The 21,777-nt window shown below is 45.9% G+C and overlaps 1 protein-coding gene and 1 non-coding gene across 6 annotated transcripts in view; one reads left to right on the top strand and one right to left on the bottom strand.

Annotated features, from left to right (window-relative positions):
- SNX29 (sorting nexin 29) overlaps window positions 1-21,777 on the top strand; it is a 586,208-nt gene that overhangs the window by 295,767 nt on the left and 268,664 nt on the right. The window contains exon 16 of one of the 5 annotated variants that reach the window (XM_050774083.1): window positions 6,844-20,303. The exons of the other annotated variants lie outside the window; for them this stretch is intronic. Within the exon in view, the coding sequence (XP_050630040.1) occupies window positions 6,844-6,960 (117 nt within the window). The 3' untranslated portion in view covers window positions 6,961-20,303. Of the gene's footprint in view, window positions 1-6,843; window positions 20,304-21,777 lie in introns of those variants that run through there. 5 annotated transcript variants of the gene reach the window in all.
- Window positions 15,524-15,650, bottom strand: LOC126945159 (small nucleolar RNA ACA64). Its single transcript, XR_007722330.1, has one exon. It is a non-coding gene; the product is annotated as a small nucleolar RNA ACA64 (small nucleolar RNA).

The following is a 21,777-nucleotide window of genomic DNA, read 5'->3' as shown; positions in this document are numbered from 1 at the left end:
ACATGCGTGAGCTTCGGTGGGTTTCAGAAGCCCAGGGCCTTGGAGGGGGTCCCCCTGAGTTCATTGCTGGTTCAGGCTGCCATTGTTACCATCTGTTTTGTCTGGTCTCTAAATTGACTCTAAAGAAGGAAGGTGACTTTAGAAACATCTTGCATTCTAACTCAAGTGAGCGCAAGGGAAGGCAAGCTGAGGCCTTAACACAGGCTGGTGGGGATGAGTCAAAAGCCAGGCTGGGGAGGCCTGGGGACAGGGCACTCCTGTGTGGTCTCTGCTCACCACTGTGCCCTTCCTTGGGAGCTCCCTCAGTGGGGCCGTGAGACTCAGACTTGGCTGGTGGCAATGCCAGGGTTCTGGGCCGCGAGTCTATGCCTGGAAGGCCCAAGTGGAGAGGGAAACAGGGCCCCAATCTCAGGATTGGGACGACTTGTGTATTTCTTTCCCCCAGTGGACTCCGAGCCCCTGGAAGGCGGGACCGTGTCTTTGTCAGCTCTGTACATTCCACAGCCACTTATTGGCAAATGGTAGATGCCGCATATAACCCTTGAATTTTTAAATTCTCCCTAGGATGGGGATGTCTGGATTTACTGAATGAAAGAAGGCCTGATGAGCTTAGAGAGGGTGAAAGGTTCTTAGAATGAAAGTGCAGGGTGAAAGGTTCTGTTCCTCTGGGGAACAAGGGTGCTATGGTGAGGACTCCGTCAGACCAGTGCAGCTCAGCAAGGGCGCCTGCTTCGTAGGGTCCACAAAGGCATTGAGTGCTGGGTCCAGGCACCGCTCTCCATGGAGATTCTCTACCTGTGGGGCTGCTGGGCAGCGTGTAGGGTGGGGTGGGGTGGGGTGGGGGTGCAAGAAGACGGTGATTGGGTGTTTGACCCTGTGAGCCAAGTGCCACTAGTTCATTCGTGGGCCGGGTGGTCGGATGATTTATTTCAGTGTTTATCAGATGCCTGCTTTCTGCATCAGCAACAGCAAGAACAGAGGCTGAATACAAGGAAGCATTGGCAGGAACTGAAAGGAGACTGACAGGTCGGGAGCAGAGTGGAGGAGGGGAGAAAGGTGGTACTGTGGCTGTGTCCTGGCCGTGTCGTCACCTGCTTGGCTTTGACCGTGTGAAAGTCTCATCCCCTGCTGTGCTGACCTCAGCTGGGATGTGTGGAGAGGATCGGGTCATGTGGGGAGTTACTGCAGGGTTCACCTGCCTGGCTGTTCCGGCCAGCTGTGAGAGGGTGAGTGTGGAACTACCAAACGGGAGGGCTCAAGGTTCAGGCATGAAGGCGTGAAGACCTAAAGTCAATGCCATAAAGCCCTCTTTAAATGGGCTGGTCTCAAACGCCTGACTTCAGGTGATCCATCTGCCTTGGCCTCCTAAAGTGCTGGGATTACAGGTGTGAGCCACTGCACCCGGCCCACAGTTAAGTCTTAACTAGAGCTCAGAGCATCCTGGTGGAAATTAGATTAGATAGCTAATTAGAAATTAGTTTAGATAGCTAATAAGAGCAGATGGGTTTTGTAGAGGAGGCACACTTTCCTCTGGCCCTCAGTGTTAGCAGGAAGCATAGCTTGGAGCCTAGGGAGGCCACTGGGTAATAGATGGTGCCAACACAGTTCACGCACACCCATTGAGCGCCTTCTCAGTGTCCAGCCCTTAGCTTCCTTTCTCCTCCCTTTGTGACTTTTCCTAGCCTGGGAGCAGCAGTGTTGATGGTTGTAGGAGATGAGCCAAGGAAGTTGTGAGGTTGAAACAGACATCCCTGAAATGGCATTCACTACCCTAGATGGAGCTTTTTTTTTTTTTTTTTTTTTTTTTTTTTTTTTTTTTTTTGTGGAGACAGAGTCTCCCTCTGTCACCAGGATGGAGTGCAGAGGCGTGATCTTAGCTCGCTGCAACCTCTGCCTCCCGGGTTCAAGCGATTCTCCTGCCTCAGCCTCCTGAGTAGCTGGGACTACGGGCATGCGTCACCATGCCCAGCTAATTTTTGTATTTTTAGTAGAGATGGGGGTTTCACCATGTTGGTCAGAATGGTCTCAATCTCTTGACCTCATGATCCACCAACCTCAGCCTCCCAAAGTACTGGGATTACAGGCGTGAGCCACTTGCAGAGCGACTTCTTGTGGATGAGGCAGACATGCCTGTTCTGATAGTCAGGACACAGGATTGAAGTGCAGAGGTGGGGTTATACCCACAGACCTGGAGCCGTGTCTTTGACAGCAGCTCTGCAGAGGTTGGCACCTAACCACAGCTTCTTTAGATAATTCCTCCCTGCTTCTTAGAGACTGTTAGTGATGCTCAGAATTTCTTCTGTAAACTTCCCCATCCTTCTTGAAATTCTAAGACATCAGAAGAGAAACAATTGTTCTCACCAAGGTTTTGAAGATAAAATATATTGAACACATCCAAGATAGATCTCTTCTGAGTCTCTTGCTTCTTTACCTCTTTTAAGTACATTTCCTTTGGTTCGGACTCATCTTCAGAGATGTTCTATTGTTGCCTTCACAACAATGTGACATGTTGGCGACATTTGGACTTTGGGCCTCCATCACTCTGTCGCTGCCTTCTGCAGCCTGGTGACTTGGAAAGCACGTGTATCGCGTGTCAGACTGAGTTCAGATTTGCCACTTACTGCCGTATGTTCCTGGGCACAGCCCCTAACCTCTCTAAGCCTCACGTTCTCCATTAGTGAAATGCAGCCAGTCATAGCTGCAAGTGGGTTTGTTTTGGGAATGGCACATAAAGAACCCAGCTGAGTGCCTGCAGTATACAGGAGGTGTCTCTGTGCTTCCTCTTCTCCCCTCTGTCCTGACTTCCTTTGGAGGGCTTCCTCTCCACCATAGCATGCTGTCTGGGTGGGACAGTACATCCAAGTGCTTTGCCCTGGGTTTGGTTCAGGGCCGGGCACATGACCTGAGCTAGGCCAATGGGGGTTTAACTCTGAAGGTATATAAGAATGTAGCAGTGCTTGGGAGGCCATTTATTCAATAGCAATTAACAATAGGCATTTATTCAATAGACTACTAGCAATGAGTCTGATAAGACTCTAGTTATTTCCTGTGTTGAACCTGTCAGAATTGCTCTGGTTTCAGTTCCTTTTTCTTTTTTTTTTTTTTTCTTCTCTTGAGACAGAGTCTCATTCTGTCACCCAGGCTGGAGTGCAATGGCACAATCTCAGCTCACTGCGACCTCTGCCTCTTAGGTTCAAGCAATTCTCCTGCTTCAGCCTCCCAAGTAGCTGAGATTACAGATGCGTGCCACTGCACTCGGCTAATTTTTTTTTTTTTTTTTTTTTTTTTTAACAGAGATGGGTTTTCACCATCTTGGCCAGGCTGGTCTCAAACTCCTGACCTCAGGTGATCTACCTGCCTCGGCCTCCCACAGTGATGGGATGGATTATAGGTGTGAGCCACTGTGCCTGGCCCCAGTTACTTTTCTGAGCCCGATTTCCACTTTTCTGCCTGTTTATAGTGAATTCTATTTTAGTTTAGGTTAGAATCTGGTGTTTTGGTTTTTTGTTTGTTTCTTTTTTTGTTTTGTTTTGTTTTGTTTTGTTTTTTGCTTTTACAGGACCTTGGGAGCAGTTACACTGCCAGTGCTTGCCTCATAAATTGGCACCAATGGGTTCCAACACTTTTGATGTGTCCAGGGGTCATTTTTATATAAGAGCAGCATGGGGTTTTCAATAAAATACTGGATTTTTGTATAAGGACTTTTGCTTTTGCTTACCAGCAGCGCCCTCACTTACATAAAGCTTTGTATCCATAGGTAATCAGTAGATGCCGTTTCCCTTCAGTTCTCCTTCCGCTCACTGTTTACCAGGGCTTAGCTCCCTCATGCTGCCTTCAGGCTCTCCCAGGTCTTGCTTGCTGGCAGCGTTTTCTAGCTGTTTGCCCCACTTGTGTATCTTCTGCTTCAATATTGCCGGTCCATCCTCTGCAAACAGAACTTTACTTCCTTCCATATGGCAGGGCTCAGCTAGCTATTGATTGATTTTTAAAATTATAAGACACTTATCATTTACTGTCTGAGTATAGTTAATCCCTGAATTTTTCTCATGGGTAAAATAATGGTGTATTAGCAACATTTGTTCTCATTATAATGGCAGAGTTGCTATTAATGGAAAAGTAAGCTTAAACATCAAGCTGGTAAAAAATAAACTCATAATCACATGCTGTAGATAACTGTGAATGTGATCATCATTTTAATAAACTGTAAACATTCCGGAAGCAGCCAGCACCTTGGGAGCAGTTACACCACCAGTGCTTGCCTCATAAATTGGCACCAATGGGTTCCAACACTTTTGACGTGTCCAGGAGTCATTTTTATATAAGAGCAGCATGGGCTTTTCAATAAAATACTGGATTCTGTATCAGGACTCAGGATAAAAAACTCTGAGCTGAGATCTACATTAAACTGATACTCAAAATGAAAGATATGATGTGACTCTTTTTTTTTTTTTTATTTTTTTTAATGGAGTCTCACTCTGTTGCCCAGGCTGGAGTACAGTGGTATACGATCTCGGCTCACTGCATCCTCTGCCTCCCTGGTTCAAGCGATTCTCCTGCTTCCCGCTCCGTAGTAGCTGGGATTACAGGCATGCGCTACCATGCTCAGCTAATTTTTGTATTTTTAGTAGAGACAGGGTTTCACCAAATTGGCCAGGCTGGTCTCAAACTCCTGACCTCAAGTGATCTGCCCACCTCGGCCTCCCAAAGTGCTGGGATTACAGGTGTGAGCCACCATGCCTGTTCTGTTTTTTTTTGTTTTGTTTTGTTTTGTTTTAAATCACATGAAACTGAGTGGATTGAGACCAGGCTCTTACCTCATATAGTTTGATTACCAAGCAAAACTGAGTGTTTAAGTGCCTCCTGTGTATCAGTGAAAAAGGGTAAGAAGTTATAGTTTCTAGCAGGATAGGTGTAATTCCCACTAAAGTGTGAATGACTAACAGGGCTAAACTTCCAAGGAGTTCTTAAAATCTTTTTATTACGTAAAAGTTGAAATATACACAGATATAAATGAGTGTAATGAGCTTCTATGTATCCATCACCTGGCTGTAGCTGTTAGTAACTCCTGGCCAATCTTGCTTCATCTGTATCTTGTCCCACCCCTCAAACCTCAGCCTCTCATGGTATTTTGAAGAAAATTCCAGATTCCATATTATTGCATTCCTATTTCAGAATCTATTTTTAAAAGATAAGAGCTCTTTTAAAAGCCCCACATTACTGCAATACCATAGTCACACTTTAAAAAGCCTGTTAAAGAAGGGTCATGCTAGTCCCAGTGATTCTCAGGTTGGAGTGTCAGGGAGAGGAGCTTCTTTAAGAAGGTCTTTCAGGGGGCCCCTGGCTCACTCTTTCTCATCCCCAGCTTCCTGAACAAGGAACTGGAGCATCTCATTTACGCAGGATGGCTAAGCTTGGAGCTTTTCTGCCTCTTGGATGTGCCCTTTGCTTGGCTGTCTGCCTTGACTTCAGTTAACAACACACCCAGTCAGGTCAGCAGCACAGCTGCACAGGCCCTGGGAAAGTGAGGGATTTGAGGACGAGTAGGTGTGACCCAGGCTGCGGGCTTCACCAGCGCATGGATTTCCAGCCTCCAGTGTGGTCTCCTTTACAAATGGACTCCTTCCCTAACGAAGGTCTCTCCAGGAGGAGGAGGCGGGCTGTATCTCACACAGGTGTCTCTGTTTTTTTTAAAATAGCATATATGTTTTACTGGTAAAGAATAGGCGAAAGAGCATAAAGAACTTCCATATACTCATCACCCTACTTCAATAGTTATCAACTCTTGGCCAGTCTTGTTTCATCCACTTACCCTCCTGTTTCCCCAGCATCACGTAGTGTTTGGAAGGAAATCTGAAACAACGTTGATTTCGCCCCTAAGTAGTTAGGAATATATTGGTAGTAAACTATAAGGGCTCTCTTTTTAAAACAGAAAAAACTCTGTAGGATCATTATCACACCAAAAGTTGGCGGTAATTCTTTGGTATTATCAAATATCTGGTGAGTGTTCAGATTTGCAGTTTAAACAGATGTTTGAGTCAGGATCCTAGTAAGGTCCCTACCTCACGATTGGTGACGGATCTCTTGAGTCTCTTTTAATCTGTGTGTTCTGTCACCTGTGTCTCCCTACCTCTCCCTTTCTTCCTTACCTGTCATCTATTAGTTGAAGAACCTGGGTTGTTGATCCTGGAGAATTTCTCCCACCAGTGCTTTATGAGGGTCTATTACGTGTGTGGTACTCGGTGGCCTGTTGGGTTTTTCATGACATTTTATGAAAAGCAGCTATAGATATTGATGTTACAGCCTGGGCAATGTAGTGAGACCCTGTACTTACAAAACAATGTTTTTTTTAACTAGCCGGGCACAGCAGCGTGCCTATGGTCCCAACCACTCAGGAGGTTGAGGCAGGAAGATTGCTTGAGCCCAGAAGGTCAAGGCTGCAGTGAGCTATTGAAGGAGGAGGTGGGACTTGACTCCAGAGGTGGGACTCAGACACTGGACCAAACTGACTGCTAGCTAAAACAGGGCTGGGTGGAAGCAGCTTTCCATCAGACATGCCCGTGGGTACCATGTCAGTTTATCATCGTCATGGCAACATCCAGGAGTTACCGCCCTTTTCCATGGCAGTGACCCAAAAGTTAATACTTCCTTTCTAGAAATTTCTGCATAAACGACCCCTTAATCTACACGTAATTAAAAGTAGGTACAAATGTGACTGCACAACTGCTCTGAGCTGCCGCCTTCTGTCTACGGGTCACCCTGCTCTGCAGGAGCAGTCCCGGAGCTGTCACTCCACTGGAGCTGTGACACCACTGCTTCAATAAAGCTGTTTTCTTCTATCTCCAGCTTGCCCTTGAATACCTTCCCGGGCACAACCAAGAACCCTTGCAGGCTAAGCCCTTCTTTGGGAGCTCATCAGTCCTGCATCACTATGATGGCGCCACTGTACTCCAGCCTAGGTGACAGAGCGAGACGTCTCCAAAACAAACAAACAGAAAAAGATAATGAAGGTAATAGCAGTGAGGGCAAATTGAGGGGCTACTCTATTTTTAGGCACTGTGTTAATTGCATTACATGGACTGTCTGATTTGTTGTTCTCTACATACCTACAGATGAGGAAGCCAAGACTTGGAAGGGCTAAGTCACCTGCCCGAGGTCACGGGGCTAGCATGGGTAGAAGCAAGATTTGACCCCCTGACTGACCCCAGAGTTGGTACTCTTCCCATCGCCCTCTGTGGCCTTCTCTGTACCTGACTAGAAACAGGAATCGGGCCTGCCTTGCCTGTTAGCTCTAACTTTTAGTTCTAAGCAGAGCCAGGAAAATGAACTCAGTGACAAACATGCTGGCTATTAGCTTGTCAAGAACTAGGGAACGATGGAAGAGATGAGGAGGGAGAATGGAAACAGATTCTAGCTGGTGACACGGTTTCTGATGTGAGCACTTACTGGGTAGACAGCCGTGCGTGCTGCCTTGGATGGCAGGCCCCTTCTGATGCCCCTTGTGCCCACTGGATGTCCCCATCTGTTCCTGTGTGCTGGGGCTATCTGCCTGTGTATCGGGAGGAGAAGGGTCCGCTATTGGCACTGTCTTCTTCTCAATGGCTCTTCCTTCTTCCCTCTTCTCCCTTGGCCTCTCAGTTACCTGTTTGCGTTTGCCTGGGGCGTGTTCAGGTGCAGGTCACAGCCGTGCCTCTGTGCAGGCATGCTTGCGCCTCCAGCTTTGTAGTGTCTATCTTTGCCGATCTTTTGATTTCTCTCATAGAACCTTGGACACTTTGTTTCCCATTTCATGGCGAGGTCACCACCCTCTCCGGTGGCAGCGCCGGGCCCTGATCTTTGCTGTGTCTCCACCCCGTGTGTTCTGTTTCGCTTCCATTTCTGCTGAAGCCTCATTTCCGGTTGTGCCTCTGATCTGGAAGTCTGGAGTACTTGCGAATGAACAGATGAACTTCCTTAGAGAAACACTTGGAAAATGATCCAATACTCCTTTTTTGGACGATAGATAAAAATACTTGTAATTATAGTGGCTGGTTTTCAGCTTTTCAGACCCACACTATTTTGGGCCTGTTTTATATTTGCCTTCCTCTTTGAGGCGGGAAGTGGCTTCAGGAAGCCAGAAGGAGTCCTATGGCCTTGATGGAAGCGAGTAAAAGAGATGTAGTCCTGTCAAGGTTGGGCTCAGAGTTCAGAATACACCCGGTGAAGGGACAGGGCTGTCCTGAATGCTGCATGAGCTCAGCCTGCTGGCAACATCAAGGGCTCATCACTGGCAGTGTGGAGCTGGAGAAACTAGGGGTGCGGGGAGAGTGAAAAACACTGAGACAGGGAGGAGGGAGGGACTTGTGGCATTTAATGCATGTAAATGGACAATGACAAACTACTCCGGACCCAGTCTGCTTGGTCCATTTCTTTTTCTGCTTAAAACTTGCCATTGGCTCACTTTCGCCCTTAGGTTCCTGTAAAAGTAACATGTACACATGTTAAAGTAAGCCTTTTTGCTATGCTCTTACCTTCCTGCTCTGAGCATGTTTTCCTTTCTCACATGCACGTGTTCTCACTGCAGACCTTTACACAGGCAGATATAAGGTCCCACCTGGAACCCTGTTCTTTTTTCATGAACCCTCTCCTGTCCGTTTTCCCTGGCTGACTTCTGAGCTTTCAAATCTCACCCTGGAAGCCTTCTCGAATCACCCCACTGCACTCCTGAAGACTGGGTTCAGTTTGCCCCGGGTGTCCTGCACATCCTTTGTGTCACCTCTCCTAATCCTGCTAGTACGGTGTCGTGAATGTGCCCCACTTATCTGTGTTCATCCTTCATGACCTCTGGTACCTGGTTGATGCTTGTATCGTTGAATAAATAGTTTTTTTGGTTGCAGAATAAAAAAGCTTGGCTCAGGCTGTCCTTGACAAAGACTGTGTTATTTATCAAGGTCTGTCTCATTTTTCTTTTTGTATACACACAGGACAGATGCATTTCCTAATCTCCTTTATGGGTAGCTTGGGACTGTGTGACTAGTTTTGGCCAATGGGTTGAAAGTAGAGGTGACGAGTGTTATCCTAGACTGAGGCATAGGAGAGTGGGGATGAGTTTTCTTGGTTCTTGCTCCCCTGCCATGGTGATTCTGGAAGCCGTGTGTTCCATGATGCATAGCTAGAAAATGACACTAGCCTGGATTCCTGAGTCACTGCTTGGAGGAGAGTTGCTCTGTTGTGTTGCCGGATCCACTACAGGCTTTGTAAGAGCAAGAATTGACCGGTGTCTGTTCAGCTTGTTATTACCACTGAGTCGAGCCTGTCGTGGTAATCTCGAGGAAGGGAATCCCTTGGCCCAAGGAAAAGTCTGGCTTTAGCTGTGGCAAATGCTTGATACTTAAGCTGTGTTACCAGGCTCCTGTTTCTCTCTCTTTAGTGTGCTTTCCTCTTCCCTTTCTGGGTTGACATCATTTTTGGTAGGTGTATTAGTCCATTGTCATGGTGCTGATAAAGACATACCTAAGCCCGGGAAGAAAAAGAGGCTTAATGGATTCACAATTCCACATGGCTGGGGAGACCTCACAATCATGGCAGAAGGCAAGGAAGAGCAAGTTGTGTCTAACATGGATGGTGGCAGGCAAAGAGAGAGAGCTTGTGCAGGGGAACTCCCCCTTATAAAACCATCAGATCTCATGAGACTTATTCACTGTCTTGAGGACAGCACGGGAAAGACCTGCCCCCATCATTCCGTTACCTCTCACTGGGTCCCTCCCACGACATGTGGGAATTGTGGGAGCTACAGTTCAAGGTGAGATTTGGGTGGGGACACAGGCAAACCCTATCAATGGGTTTTCCTCCTCAGGGTCACACATGACTGTGATCACCCCTGGGCACACAGTTTTTCTTCCAGGTTCACATTTATAGGAAAAAGCAAGAGTCTGTCTCCATTCCTGTCAAAAAGCTTACATTTACTCTGTAGAGTCAACTTAGGTTCCATTCTCTCTTTTCAGCTGATCACAGGATCTGGCTGGTGCTAAGACAGGGAAGAGCTCCATTGAGACATGGAGAAGGGAGGTTGGGGAGAGGGATGGATCCCACATGAAAACTGGGACTGTTGTTAGGGGAAGCAGATGCCATGGTGGCAGAAAACCAAGGTTCACTTCAGTGCTCAGTGCGTGAATGAATGGATGAGTGAGTGAGGGCCAGATCAGTGGATAGATTGAAGAATCAGCCCTCTCCCTCGCCTTGGGGGGCTCACAGCCTACTAGCCGAGTTAGTGCCATAAAACAGTAATTTTTAGCAGCAAGCAGTGAATCAGTGAATCAAAAGAAGATGGAAATTGGTGCTGTCAGATCTGCTGGTCGAGGGGTTGTGGTTTGGTGTGTATTGGAGAAGATAGCGCAGAAATGTTCGTTTCGAAGCTGGGCTTTGCAGGTAGAATAGGACTTTGCCAGCGAGACAGGGTGGGGAAGGGCAGTCCAGATGGCAGGAACAGCAGGTGCGAAGGTTTGGCCACCTGGGCGTGTCAGGTGGCAACTGACTGATAGACCGTAGAGTGAGACAGAGGCAAGACGCCTCCGTAGTTCCTTTTTTAGCGCTGTTTGTCATTCCTACTAGAGAGTCTTTTAGGTTTCAGATGCTACAATTAATGTTTCTTTTTCTGAAAGTGGTAGGATTGGAAAGTTCTCCCTTTTCTCTGTCTTGATTCTCCCTATCATAGGTGCATGTGGAGAGCTGCACCTTCCTCCCATGGCCGCTCTTGGCCTTTGGATAGGAATTTCCTCCTAAGTCCCAGCCAGTCATTTCAGACCCGTTCCTGAAGGTAGCGTTTTGTCAGGTCGGTGGTGCAGAGAGGCTTTTGTTTCTTAAAGGTGCTCTACTAGTTGATTGTCAGGGGCACTGCCAGAGGACTTTCAGCGTGAATGACTTGTAGCAGTTTGGCTTGGAAGACATCTTGTAAAAAGCGTTGCCTCCAGGTGCCCTGTCATTTTAGAAACATCTCCCCATATGTAATAGGGAGGCTTAGGACTTTGCTTCTAATAGTGTGATATTCTTGTGTGTTTTATTTGAAGGATCTAAAATCTTCTGTCCCCTCCTTGTTCTCCTCCCCTGCGAGGCTGATACAAGGCACAGTGGCTCTAGTGTTAGTTAAGCTTGTAAGGATCAGAGGTTTTACTAACCTTGTTTAAATACTTATGTAAGAATTGTTGCTAACGTCCAGCTAAGCAACTTTCTTATGTAGAATAAATAGAAATTTTCACTAGTGTAGTTCACTCTTATTAATGAATGAATAATGAATAGACAAATTATTTAAATCCAAATTAATGTAATTGACACCATTTAATAAGCACATACTATGTGTCAAACACTGGACGGGGGCATCATATACATCTTTTTATTATTATACATATATTTTCAAAGAAATGGGGTCTTGCTATGTTGACCAGGCCGATCTTGAACTCCTGGCCTCAAATGATCCTCCCACCTTGGCCTCCCAAAGTGCTGGGGTTACAGGTGTGAGCCACCATGCCTGGCCCCATTATATGCATCATGTCATTTAATATTCACGACAGCCCTGCAAGGTAGGCGGTGGTGGATACTGAGGCTCAGAAAGGTTGAGTAGAATATCCCAAGTCGCATAGTCAGCAAGTGGCAGAGCTGACATTTGGACCCAGTTCTGATAACAGCACTGACTGCTTTCCTGCTGTTCAGACAGTGTATTCGTTTCTGAAGATTAGTCGGCCCGAGGTAGAGGTTAAGCTCATCGTTTCTGTTTCCTCACACATTTTATGACTGTCTTCTGGTTGAAGACTTTTCTAAAGCCTGAAAGAGACTTGAAATTGGACTTGGAACGACTTTGAGGTTTTGTAGCTTCTCCTGATTCATTACAGTGCAAATTAACTAAATGAATTATTTAGCTCAGCTAATAGGGTGATTTGATCCAATAGCTTGGTAGAAAGAACATATTGAACGTTTTTATTTAATCCACTTTGGGGGCATATTTGAATGGATTAAAAAAATAAAGTACAAAGAATCCTTTTTATCAATTAATTTTGAGCCATTCTGTTCTTTTGGAAAGCTGCAGATATCTTTCTCCGTGATTGTTAAAATCCTTATCAGGCTGGCAAGCTTGCATTCATTCAGTGCTTACACAGTGCCAGACATATTCCTAAGCACTTTATTGATCTCATGTGATCCTTATAACCACTCTTTGTGGTGTTATTACTCTCTTCCCCACTCTACAGAGGAGGAAACTGAAGTGTGGTGAGCTTACTGATGGTCAGGGTCACGTAGGTGCTCAGATTCCAGACCTGAAGCTCACAGCCACTCTCTGGGGAGAACTTTGAATCCAAACACCAGGAGATGACGATCTGTCCCCACTCTTGGTCAGAATGTGAGAATCGAAATCGAAATCCTGGCTCTAGGCGCATGCCTGGGCCCTGTCACCTGACCTCTGTGAGCCTCAGATGTCTGCATCTTTGGTCTGGGAGTCATCGTTTCCAATGTGTAGCATTTATAGATCAAGCAGGGAATTGTATACATGGCCGCCCGTCACCCCTCATCTCTCAGGTGGGGTGCCTGCTGTGGTGGGGAACCCTCTTGTCTCATTTACCTGTTTTGGGGACAGACATTGTCACTCTCAGTGGAACAGCCCTCAACGCTGTCATGCACAGGGTCGCTGGAAATCTCCCATTCCTCCCTCCTCCGATGGATTGAGAATGGCCTGGCATGCTTACTCAGGGAGAATGAGTCTTCTTGGTTTCTAAAGACTCACCCCGTCTACTCCCAGGCCTGGGAATTCCACAGTCACCTGCCTCCTTCCGCTGTCTGTCTGCAGCATTCTGGGCTGCTGTGGGCTCATGCTGCCGCCATCTCACGGCTGCCACCATCTCACAGCTGCCGCCTGCTAGCTGGTCCCGCCTCCCTGCCCTTTGTCTATGCTCAGTGGGGAACACAGTTCGTCTCTGGGTAGGTTCAGGTCATTTCAGTCACAGCCCAGACCTGTCTATGTCCCCAGCCTGGCTCCCTGCCTCCCTACTGGCTGACTGTCGCTTGGCTGAGGGCTAGAACTGCCCTGGACCTCTCTGGGCCTTTGTGTCCAGGCCTAACGCAGCTGGAGCCCCAGGGAAGAGATGACTGCCCCTTCCAGTATTAGCCTGTTTTCATGCTGCTGATAAAGACATATCCAAGACTGGGTAATTTATTTAAAAAAAAAAAAAAAAAAAAAAAAGGCTTAATGGATTCACAGTTTCACATGACTGGGGAGGCCTCACAATCATGGCCGAAGGTGAAAGGCACGTCTTACATGGCGTCAGGCAAAGACAGAATGAGAACCAAGTGAAAGGGGTTTCCCCCTATAAAACCATCAGATCTTGTGAAACTTATTCTCTACCATGAGAACATTATGGGGTAAACTGCCCCAATGAGTCAATTATCCCCATGGGTTCCTCCCACAACACATGGGAATTATGGGAGCTATAGGTCAAGATGAGATTTCGGTGGGGACACAGCCAAACGATGTCACTTCCCATGTCCTTGCTTCTCCACTTCTACTTGTCCCAGGGTTGACTTTCCTAGGATGACAGGCAGTGGGGTCACTGGTTCCCTTTAAGGATATGCACACACCCCACCATGGGACAGTGAAGCCAGCCTTCCAGGAGAAGTTGCCAGAATCCCTGAACATTCCTTCTCTTCCTACCAGCCCAAGAACTTTTGCTTGCCAAGTCGCCCACCGCTTTCTTAGTTTTGTTTTTGAGAAAACAACTCTCACAACTTCCTTCGTGGCTAATTTTTTCCCATCAGTATCCTGCTTTTTCTGCAGCTTCCGTTGACGAAGGTACATTTTACCTCTGGAACCGGTGGAGCAGAGAGCTGAATATACCCTGTTTCCTCGGGCTTCCTCGGAGTGACTCACAGGTTCCATTTTCAGTACCGAAAACTCAGCTTTGCCAGGGCAAACTCTCAGCAACTCTTTTACAGTGACAAGTACTTCAGAAAAGTTTCAATTCACTTATTTCTCTGGGTCACACAGGCAACTCTCTGCCCTGTTTCGAGCAAAGACTATTTCTTTAGCAAAGGATATTGAAATTGGGTTCTTTTTTTCCCCCCACTCCCTTTAAGTAGTTTTTTTTTTTTTTTAAATCCATTTTTAAGGTAGAGAAGGGAGATGAGTCTTATAAAAACTTGAAAACTGTCTTTCGACAAAGACCAACTTCTGTGCACCAGCGCTTTCATCTCCAGGTGCCCGAGATTAACGTTTCCAAAAATGAATCTTTTAAACTCAGTTCTTCTCCTCAAAATGAAATATGTTCTATGGTAACAACCCAATTCCTACTATGTAATATGTAGAAATCATTTTCACTTTGTGAAGAAAACTAGATTTAAATGCTAAAATATTATCTTTTTGTCTTCCTGAAAAAATTTTCTTCCTTTGGTGGTAAAAAGCTTTTAAAATTAATGGAAAATTGTCCCCTTCCTGTGCTCTGGCTTGGGAGGAGAGCGAGATATCAGATCTCAGTTTCTCTGTAAGTATCATAATGACTGCCTTCCCGGTGTTAGAGGTTTGAACTGCTATGATGGCGTGTATTTTAAAGCAAAGTGGTGGTCAATTTTGATGAAAAGTGATAAAATCGAGTGGATAAAATTGGCTTTCAGCAATTAGAATGCTCTGCACCTGTAACTTTGTGCCCATGGCCCTTACATATGTAGGGGGAAGAAAGAAATTTCCTACAATTTTTTTTTGACACATCAGAATTATAACAATTTGTTTTTCATATAGCACTTCACATTTCTTGATCGTTCCTAGGCCAGCAGACTTTTTTTCTATAAAGGGATAAATAGTAAAATCTTTCGGTGTTGTGGGCCATGTGATCCCCTGCCATCAAAGTGGTGAAACAGCCCAAGACAATCTGTAAACATGGTTGAGTGCCAATAAAACTTTATTTACCAAAACAGGCAGGGGGCCAGCAGGTCACATTGTGCCAATCCCTAATGCAGGTACTTCTCCTACTTAATGATGGTGGTGATGCTGATAGGGATGATTATGCCATTAGTGTCAGCTGCTGTTTTGAGTGCCTGTCATGGGGCAGACAGTAGATATATTTACTGCTCATAAATACTTTAATGAAGGGTAAACATGGGTAATGAAGGGTAAACATGGCTATCACCACTTAACAAAGGACAAAAGTGAGGCCCAGCGAGGTCAGGTGACTTGCTCTATGCCAGGGTTCTCAACCCCAACACTATTGACATTTTGGGCCACAGAATCCTTTGTCATGGGGGCCGTCCTGTGTGTAGTAGGATGTTTCATGGCACGCCTGGCTGCTGCCCACTGGATGCTGGTGGCACCCCCTTCCCCCCAACTGTGATAATCACAAATGTCTCCAGATGTGGCCACATGTCTCTGGGGTCAAAATCCCTGCTGGTTGAGAACCACTCCTCTAGGACATACCACTTTTTTTCCCCTGCTATGGAGGGAAGACAGGGTTAGGGGTCGGAGGCTGGAGACAAAGGCAGACGGCACCAGCAGCGGCACTGGGGTGGAGGCCACAGCATCCGTTGGGGCCTGGGTTTCACCGCCACACACGGGGCAGTGTGTGGTGAGCTGAGGCCCTGGAGGCTCTGGGCATTGAATCTCGCCTGCAGCCATGGCCAAAGCCTGGGAGTGATTTTCAACCAATGCCAGTAGGATGTACCACTTCTCAGTGTCAAAATCTGGGCTGGAAAAATGGTCTTTATGATTTTTTGTTGTTGTTTATTGGTTTTGTTTTGTTCTATACAGAAATAATGACCTCCCCCAAGCCAAAGCTCTTTTCCTTGATGTGTGTATTCACTGCTCTCCTCCTCTGCATCCCTGGCTTCCTTCCCTTATCCTGGCCTCTCCTACTTGAAACTTGCTAAGAGAAATCTGAGGTGTCCTCAGCACCCCCTGTTGTGTCATAAAGATCACAGAGTTAAAAAATGATAACCGTGGGTGTTGATGGATGTGTTCATTTGATTGCATTAGTCATTACACAGTGTACACATACCTCATCTCTTTGTATATCTCGAATGTATTCAATTTTTATTTGTCAATCGTACCTCAATAAAGCTGGGGGAAAATGTGAGCTGTGGAATATCGTTGACTGGCTTCCAAGTCTGGCTCCACCTGTGTTTCACTGAACAACTGTGGAAATCTTCCCAACTTTGCTGAACCTTACTTTTCACCTCCAGAAAGTGGAATAATAAGAGCACTTATGGGCCAGGTGCAGTGGCTCATGTCTGTAGTCCCAGCGCTTTAGGAGGCCCAGGTGGGCAGATCACTTGAGACCAGGAGTTCAAGACCAGCCTGGCCAACATGGCAAAAGCCTGTCTCTACTAAAAATACAAAAAAATAGCTTGGTGTGATGGTGCACGTGTGTGATCCTGGCTACTTGGGAGGCTGAGGCAGGAGAATTGCTTGAACCCAGGAATTGGAGGTTGCAGTGAACCATGATTGTGCCACTGCACTCCAGCCTGGGCTACAGAGCGAGACTCTGTTTCAGAAAGAAAAGAAATAATAGTACTTCTGTCATGGCATAATTGATGTGGAATGATGAATTCAAAGTGAACGCTCAGTGAATAACTGGTAACATGATGATGACAGTGACAATAATGATAACACAGATAAGTTCCTTAGACTTCTCGTCCCCTGGGTGGTTTTCTGCATGTTTATTACCTTCTTCAAGGTTTCATACTTTGCAGAATCCTGAACAAGCCTGTGCAGATTATACCTTTCCTTGCAATGAACAAGTCTATGATCATGAGAAAGTTATTAACCTCTCTGAGCCTCAGTTTTCTCATCTGTAAAATGAGAATGGTAATAGTTCCTACCTCCTAGTGTTACTGTGAAGAATAAGTTAACATGCATCTAACATTTAGAAGAATTTCTGGCCCTTGGTAAGGGCAATATATATGCATGTTGTGTGTTTCTAGATTTTCCTGACAATTAGAAGAGATGGAAAATATTCTCTTACTTTTCTCTCTAGAATAGACCAGGCATCCTCTGCTGCCTCCCATGTCTGGGAGGACCCTTGCTGCCTCTCACCGGCCAAGGATGGTTGGGTGTGGATGTCCCCAAGGGCCCAGGGGTGACGATGTGGGTATAGTGACAACAGTCACAGTTGCTTTCACATGTGGCATGATTCCCATGTGCCTGGCGATATTTCCTGTTGTTAGCTACATTAACCTCATCATAATGCAATGAGGGAGCCAGGGGAACCAAGGCTTTGATTATTTTATGTATCTATTTACATAATAATGAGTTGGTTCCTTTCTCTCCTCCAGAGAGGACCAATGAGTCTTTAAAAAAAAAAAAAAAAAAAAATAGGGCCAGGCATGGTGGCTCACGCCTGTAATCCCAGCACTTTGAGAGGTCGAGGTGGGTGAACCACTTGAGGTCAGAAGTTCAAGACTAACCTGGCCAATATGGCGAGACCCAGTCTCTACTAAAAATACAAAAGTTAGCTAGGTATGGTGGCACATGCCTGTAGTCCCAGCTACAGGCATGAAGGCTGAGGCAGAAGAATCGCTGGAACCTGGGAGGTGGAGCTTGCAGTGAGCCAAGATCATGCTACTACACTTCAGTCTGGGTGACAGAGCGAGAATCTGTCTCAAAAAAAAAAAAAAAAAAAAAAAAAGCATTACAAATTTACGTATTTAAACCTATTTGATGTTTTCCAGTTCATCATAGTAATTTTTTTTGTGATATTCAAGTTGTCCTATCTTCTGCCCATGGACGGTGTTTAGTTTGATTCCTGAATCCTCAGGAGTAGTTTTTGCCATCACACTGGACATCAAAGCAAGGAAGCCGAGGTGTTCTAGGCCCTTCTTGTACTTCATGCCCCAGACTTGGAAACACCTGTTCCTCCAAGGGTTCCTGGCTTCTTGACTGGGAAAAGGGATTTAATTTTTTTTTTTTTCTTTGAGACGGAGTCTCACTCTGTTGTCCAGGCAGGAGTACAGTGACACGATCTTGGCTCACTGCAAGCTCCGCCTCCCGGGTTCACGCCATTCTCCCGCCTGAGCCTCCCGAGTAGCTGGGACTACAGGCGCCCACCACCTTGCCCGGCTAATTTTTCGTATTCTTTAGTAGAGACGGGGTTTCACCGGGTTAGCCAGGATGGTCTCGATCTCCTGACCTCGTGATCCTCCCATCTTGGCCTCCCACAGTGCTGGGATGACAGGGTGAGCCCCCGCGCCCGTCGGGAAAAGGTGTTTGTACAGCATCATCTAGTTGGTGGGGCTTGTTGCTGCTGGGTTGGTTATCGTTTCTAGGCCTTTTCAGTGTTCAGAGCTAGAAAATCTTTCCCTTTCTTCTTCCCCACCTGCCTCTTCCCTCCCTTTCCCCTACCCCATCCCTTCTTTTTTAGTAGACTATATATTATGATCCATATAGATATTTCTAATTCAAATTTTGAATTATGGATTTTTTTTTCTTTTACTTACCTACCTTGATTTAATATTTGTATCCCTTTTCTTACACTAGAAATATCTTAACGGCATAAGTAAAATTTCTTTTTTTTTTTTTTTTTTTTTTTTTTTGAGATGGAGTCTTGCTCTGTCACCCAGGCTGGGGTGCAGTGGCGCCATCTTGGCTCACTGAAACCTCCACCTCCCTGGTTTAAGCGATTCTCGTGTCTCAGCCTCCTGAGTAGCTGGGACCACAGGTGCATGCTACCACGCCTGGCTAATGTTTTGTATTTTAAGTAGAGGCAGGGCTTTACCATGTTGGCCAGGCTGGTCTTGAACTCCTGACCTCAGGTGATCTGCCTGCCTTGGCCTCCCAAAGTGCTGAGGTTACACGTGTGAGCCACTGCAACTGGCTGGGATAAATACAATTGCTTATGAGGTTTTGCTAATCTGGTAGCTGAGTAATGTAATCTCCATGTAGTTTTAATTTGCATTTCTCTAACATGAATGAAAAGAACCCTTTCTTGCCTCCCATCTTCCACCACTTTTTCCAACCAAGGCAGAGTTGATCACGTTTTCCTTCATGTACCCATGATGCCTTGGAGACAGTGCTCTGATAGCATCGATCATCAGTGATCAGCTTGGTGGTTTCTCGAAGCTGTATATTTTACTCTGTGTATTTTACTCTCTTTTTATCTTCCACTGTTTGGCATTGTGTTTTACCTTAGTGTTTATGAACGACTTAATAGTTTTGACAGTTTTTACTAGATCTGTTAACCTCAATCCCTTTTTAATTCCTATGTAACTGCTTTTCCCCAGCAGAGCAGCTAAAAAAAGAATGAGAGAGAGAATAGCAACACAAGAAAAACAAGCTGTTGAGAAAAAACAGATGTATGCTTGTAATGCTGACTTCTCTTTGAGTTCCAGACACACGTTGCTCCAGCGGCCTTCATGACATCTCCATGGATTGTCTGAAGCAGGGTTTCCCAAACTCGGTCTTGATGACATGGACTGCGTAGCTCTTTGCTGTGGGAGGCTGTCCCGTGCGTTGCAGGGTGTTTAGTGACATCTCCCCACTAGCCTTACCTACTGGTGACATCTCCCTATCCCAGTTGTGATAACCAAAAATGTCTCTCGACATTCCCTACTCTGCCCTTGGAAGCAAAAATACCCTCCTTTGAGGACCACTGGTTTAAAGGCGTCTCACACCGAATGAGGCCAGTGCAGAACTCGGTTTTTCCTCCTGACTTGCTCGTCTGCGGTTTTCTCCATCTTCCTAAATGGCACCACGTTCCATTCAGCTAGCTAATCAAGTTAAACAGCCTGAGTCATCCTTGATTTCTCTCTTTCCCTCACTGTCTACATCTAGTCACTCAATGAGTTATATAGTTCCTTCTAAAATATCTCATAAAGCCAGCCATTGCTTTCTGTCTGCGTTACTACCGCGAGTCTAACCTTCCATTTTCTCTTGCCGGGAGTACTACGTGTCAACTCCTTCCTGGACTCTGGAAGCTGATTCCAAATCCGCAGACACTCTGGTGTGCACCCACATCTCCTGCCTCACCTGTCAGCACACTCTTCATTCTACTCTCCAGCCCCGTCAGCCTGCCTCTAGGAAGGGCCAGGGTCACTTCGCCCTCCAGGCCCATGTGTTTCCCGTATTCCCTCTCCCCCAAATCTCCAGATGGTTGGCTTCTTGTCCTCCTGGTCTCCATTCAGTGTCACCGCGTCAATGAGACCTTCCCTGGCAGTCCAGTCTGACCCGACTGTGCCTTCCATCTGGCTAATCCATCGTATTGCCCAGTTTTATTTTCTTGATTGAAATATCAGGATCCCCAGTCTTCTAGTTGACATCCCCAGTCTTCTAGTTTACATCGTGTTGGCTCTTTATGGTCCATCTCCCCTCTAGAATGTAACTTCCAGGAAGGTAGAGATCAAGCTTACCTTGCTTCCCTTTGAATCCTGACTCGGAGGATGGACTCTGCATAAGACAGGCACTAAGAGACTGCGGCATGAACATTCTAGTGTTTATCTGAGAGGACTCTAGTCATGATTTACCTTGCCCTATGGACAGAGAAAGAAAGATTTTAGTCCTTCTCAGAGTCGAAGCTCTTTTACAGGCATCATCCCGAATAACACTCGATAGTCACACTATCACTTTCCTCCTTACCTAACATTGCGGCTGCTGGTCATCCTCCCTTGTAACATGTTTAAAGAATATTGATCCTGAAGCTAAATTTCAATTATATACAAAAGAAAGATAATTTACTTAGAATCTGGTTCTGTCTCAATTCACAATGCAGGAAATGAACCAGTGCCTATGGTCCTTTCTGTATTGGAATCTAGAATGTGTGTGTGACCCAGTGATGTAACACAGAGATGGGAAAACCTCTTTTGTAAAGGGCCAGAGAGTGGACATGTTGGGATTTGTGGGTGGGGCATACATCATAACTCTTCAACGCCATCGAAGTGGTATGGAAACAGCTGAATGTAAGCAAATGGCCGCGGCCACGTTCCGTCAAACTTTGTGAAACTATTTCCAAAAAATAAAAATCACTTTCTACAGTTACAGCAGGCACACTTTTATGTTGTTTGCACTGATGCGGTAATTTTCTGTTTATTGTTATCGATTGTGTTATCTACTGTCTTAGTGTGTTCAGGCTATTTTAACAAAATACCATAAACCGAGAAGCTTAGAAACAACAGAAATGTATTTCTCGCAGTTCTGAAGGCCAAGGTCCAGGCAGCTGTGGGATCTGGTGAGGGCCCACTTTGGGGTTCATAGAGGGTACGTTCTTGCCACGTCCTCACATTGCGGACAGACAAGGGGTCTCTCTGGGGCCTTTTTTATAAGGGCACAAATCCCATTTGTGAGGGCTCTGCCCTCATGACCTAAGCGCCTCCCAAAGGTCCTGCTCTTCTAATACATTACCTTGGGGGTTAGAATCTCAATGTGCTTTTGAGGGAACACAAACATTCAGACAGTAGTTTCTCCTGTTCTGTCACTCTGGAAACTTCAGGCTACATAACACCTTTTATAAAAAGCCGTGGAGTGCCTTGGGGCCACATTGTTAGGGAGAATGCATTTTAAAAGAAATCTCACCAGTACATATTTTCTAAAAGCACTTCTAGTTTAAGAGGATCCATCTTAGCTCTTTAGAAACCTCTGGGCTTGTGTTAGTGAGGACAAGCCCAAGGTCGTCACCATTCAGTTTTGTTTTAAAGATAATTTTCAAGAAACGATGTTTATAAACACCTGCCAAAAGGTCATGTGATCTGTCAACGTGGGACTCTTTTGTTCTTGAAACAAGCTAGATAAAAGGCAGAAACAAATGCAGCCTGAACCATTTTACTGCTCAGAGAATCTTCTTTTGCAGT

This window comes from Macaca thibetana, chromosome 20, assembly GCF_024542745.1.
Source record: "Macaca thibetana thibetana isolate TM-01 chromosome 20, ASM2454274v1, whole genome shotgun sequence".
Classification (NCBI taxonomy): domain Eukaryota; kingdom Metazoa; phylum Chordata; class Mammalia; order Primates; family Cercopithecidae; genus Macaca; species Macaca thibetana.
The sequence above is the reverse complement of the archived record's forward strand: the minus strand, read 5'-3'. Positions and strand labels throughout refer to the sequence as shown.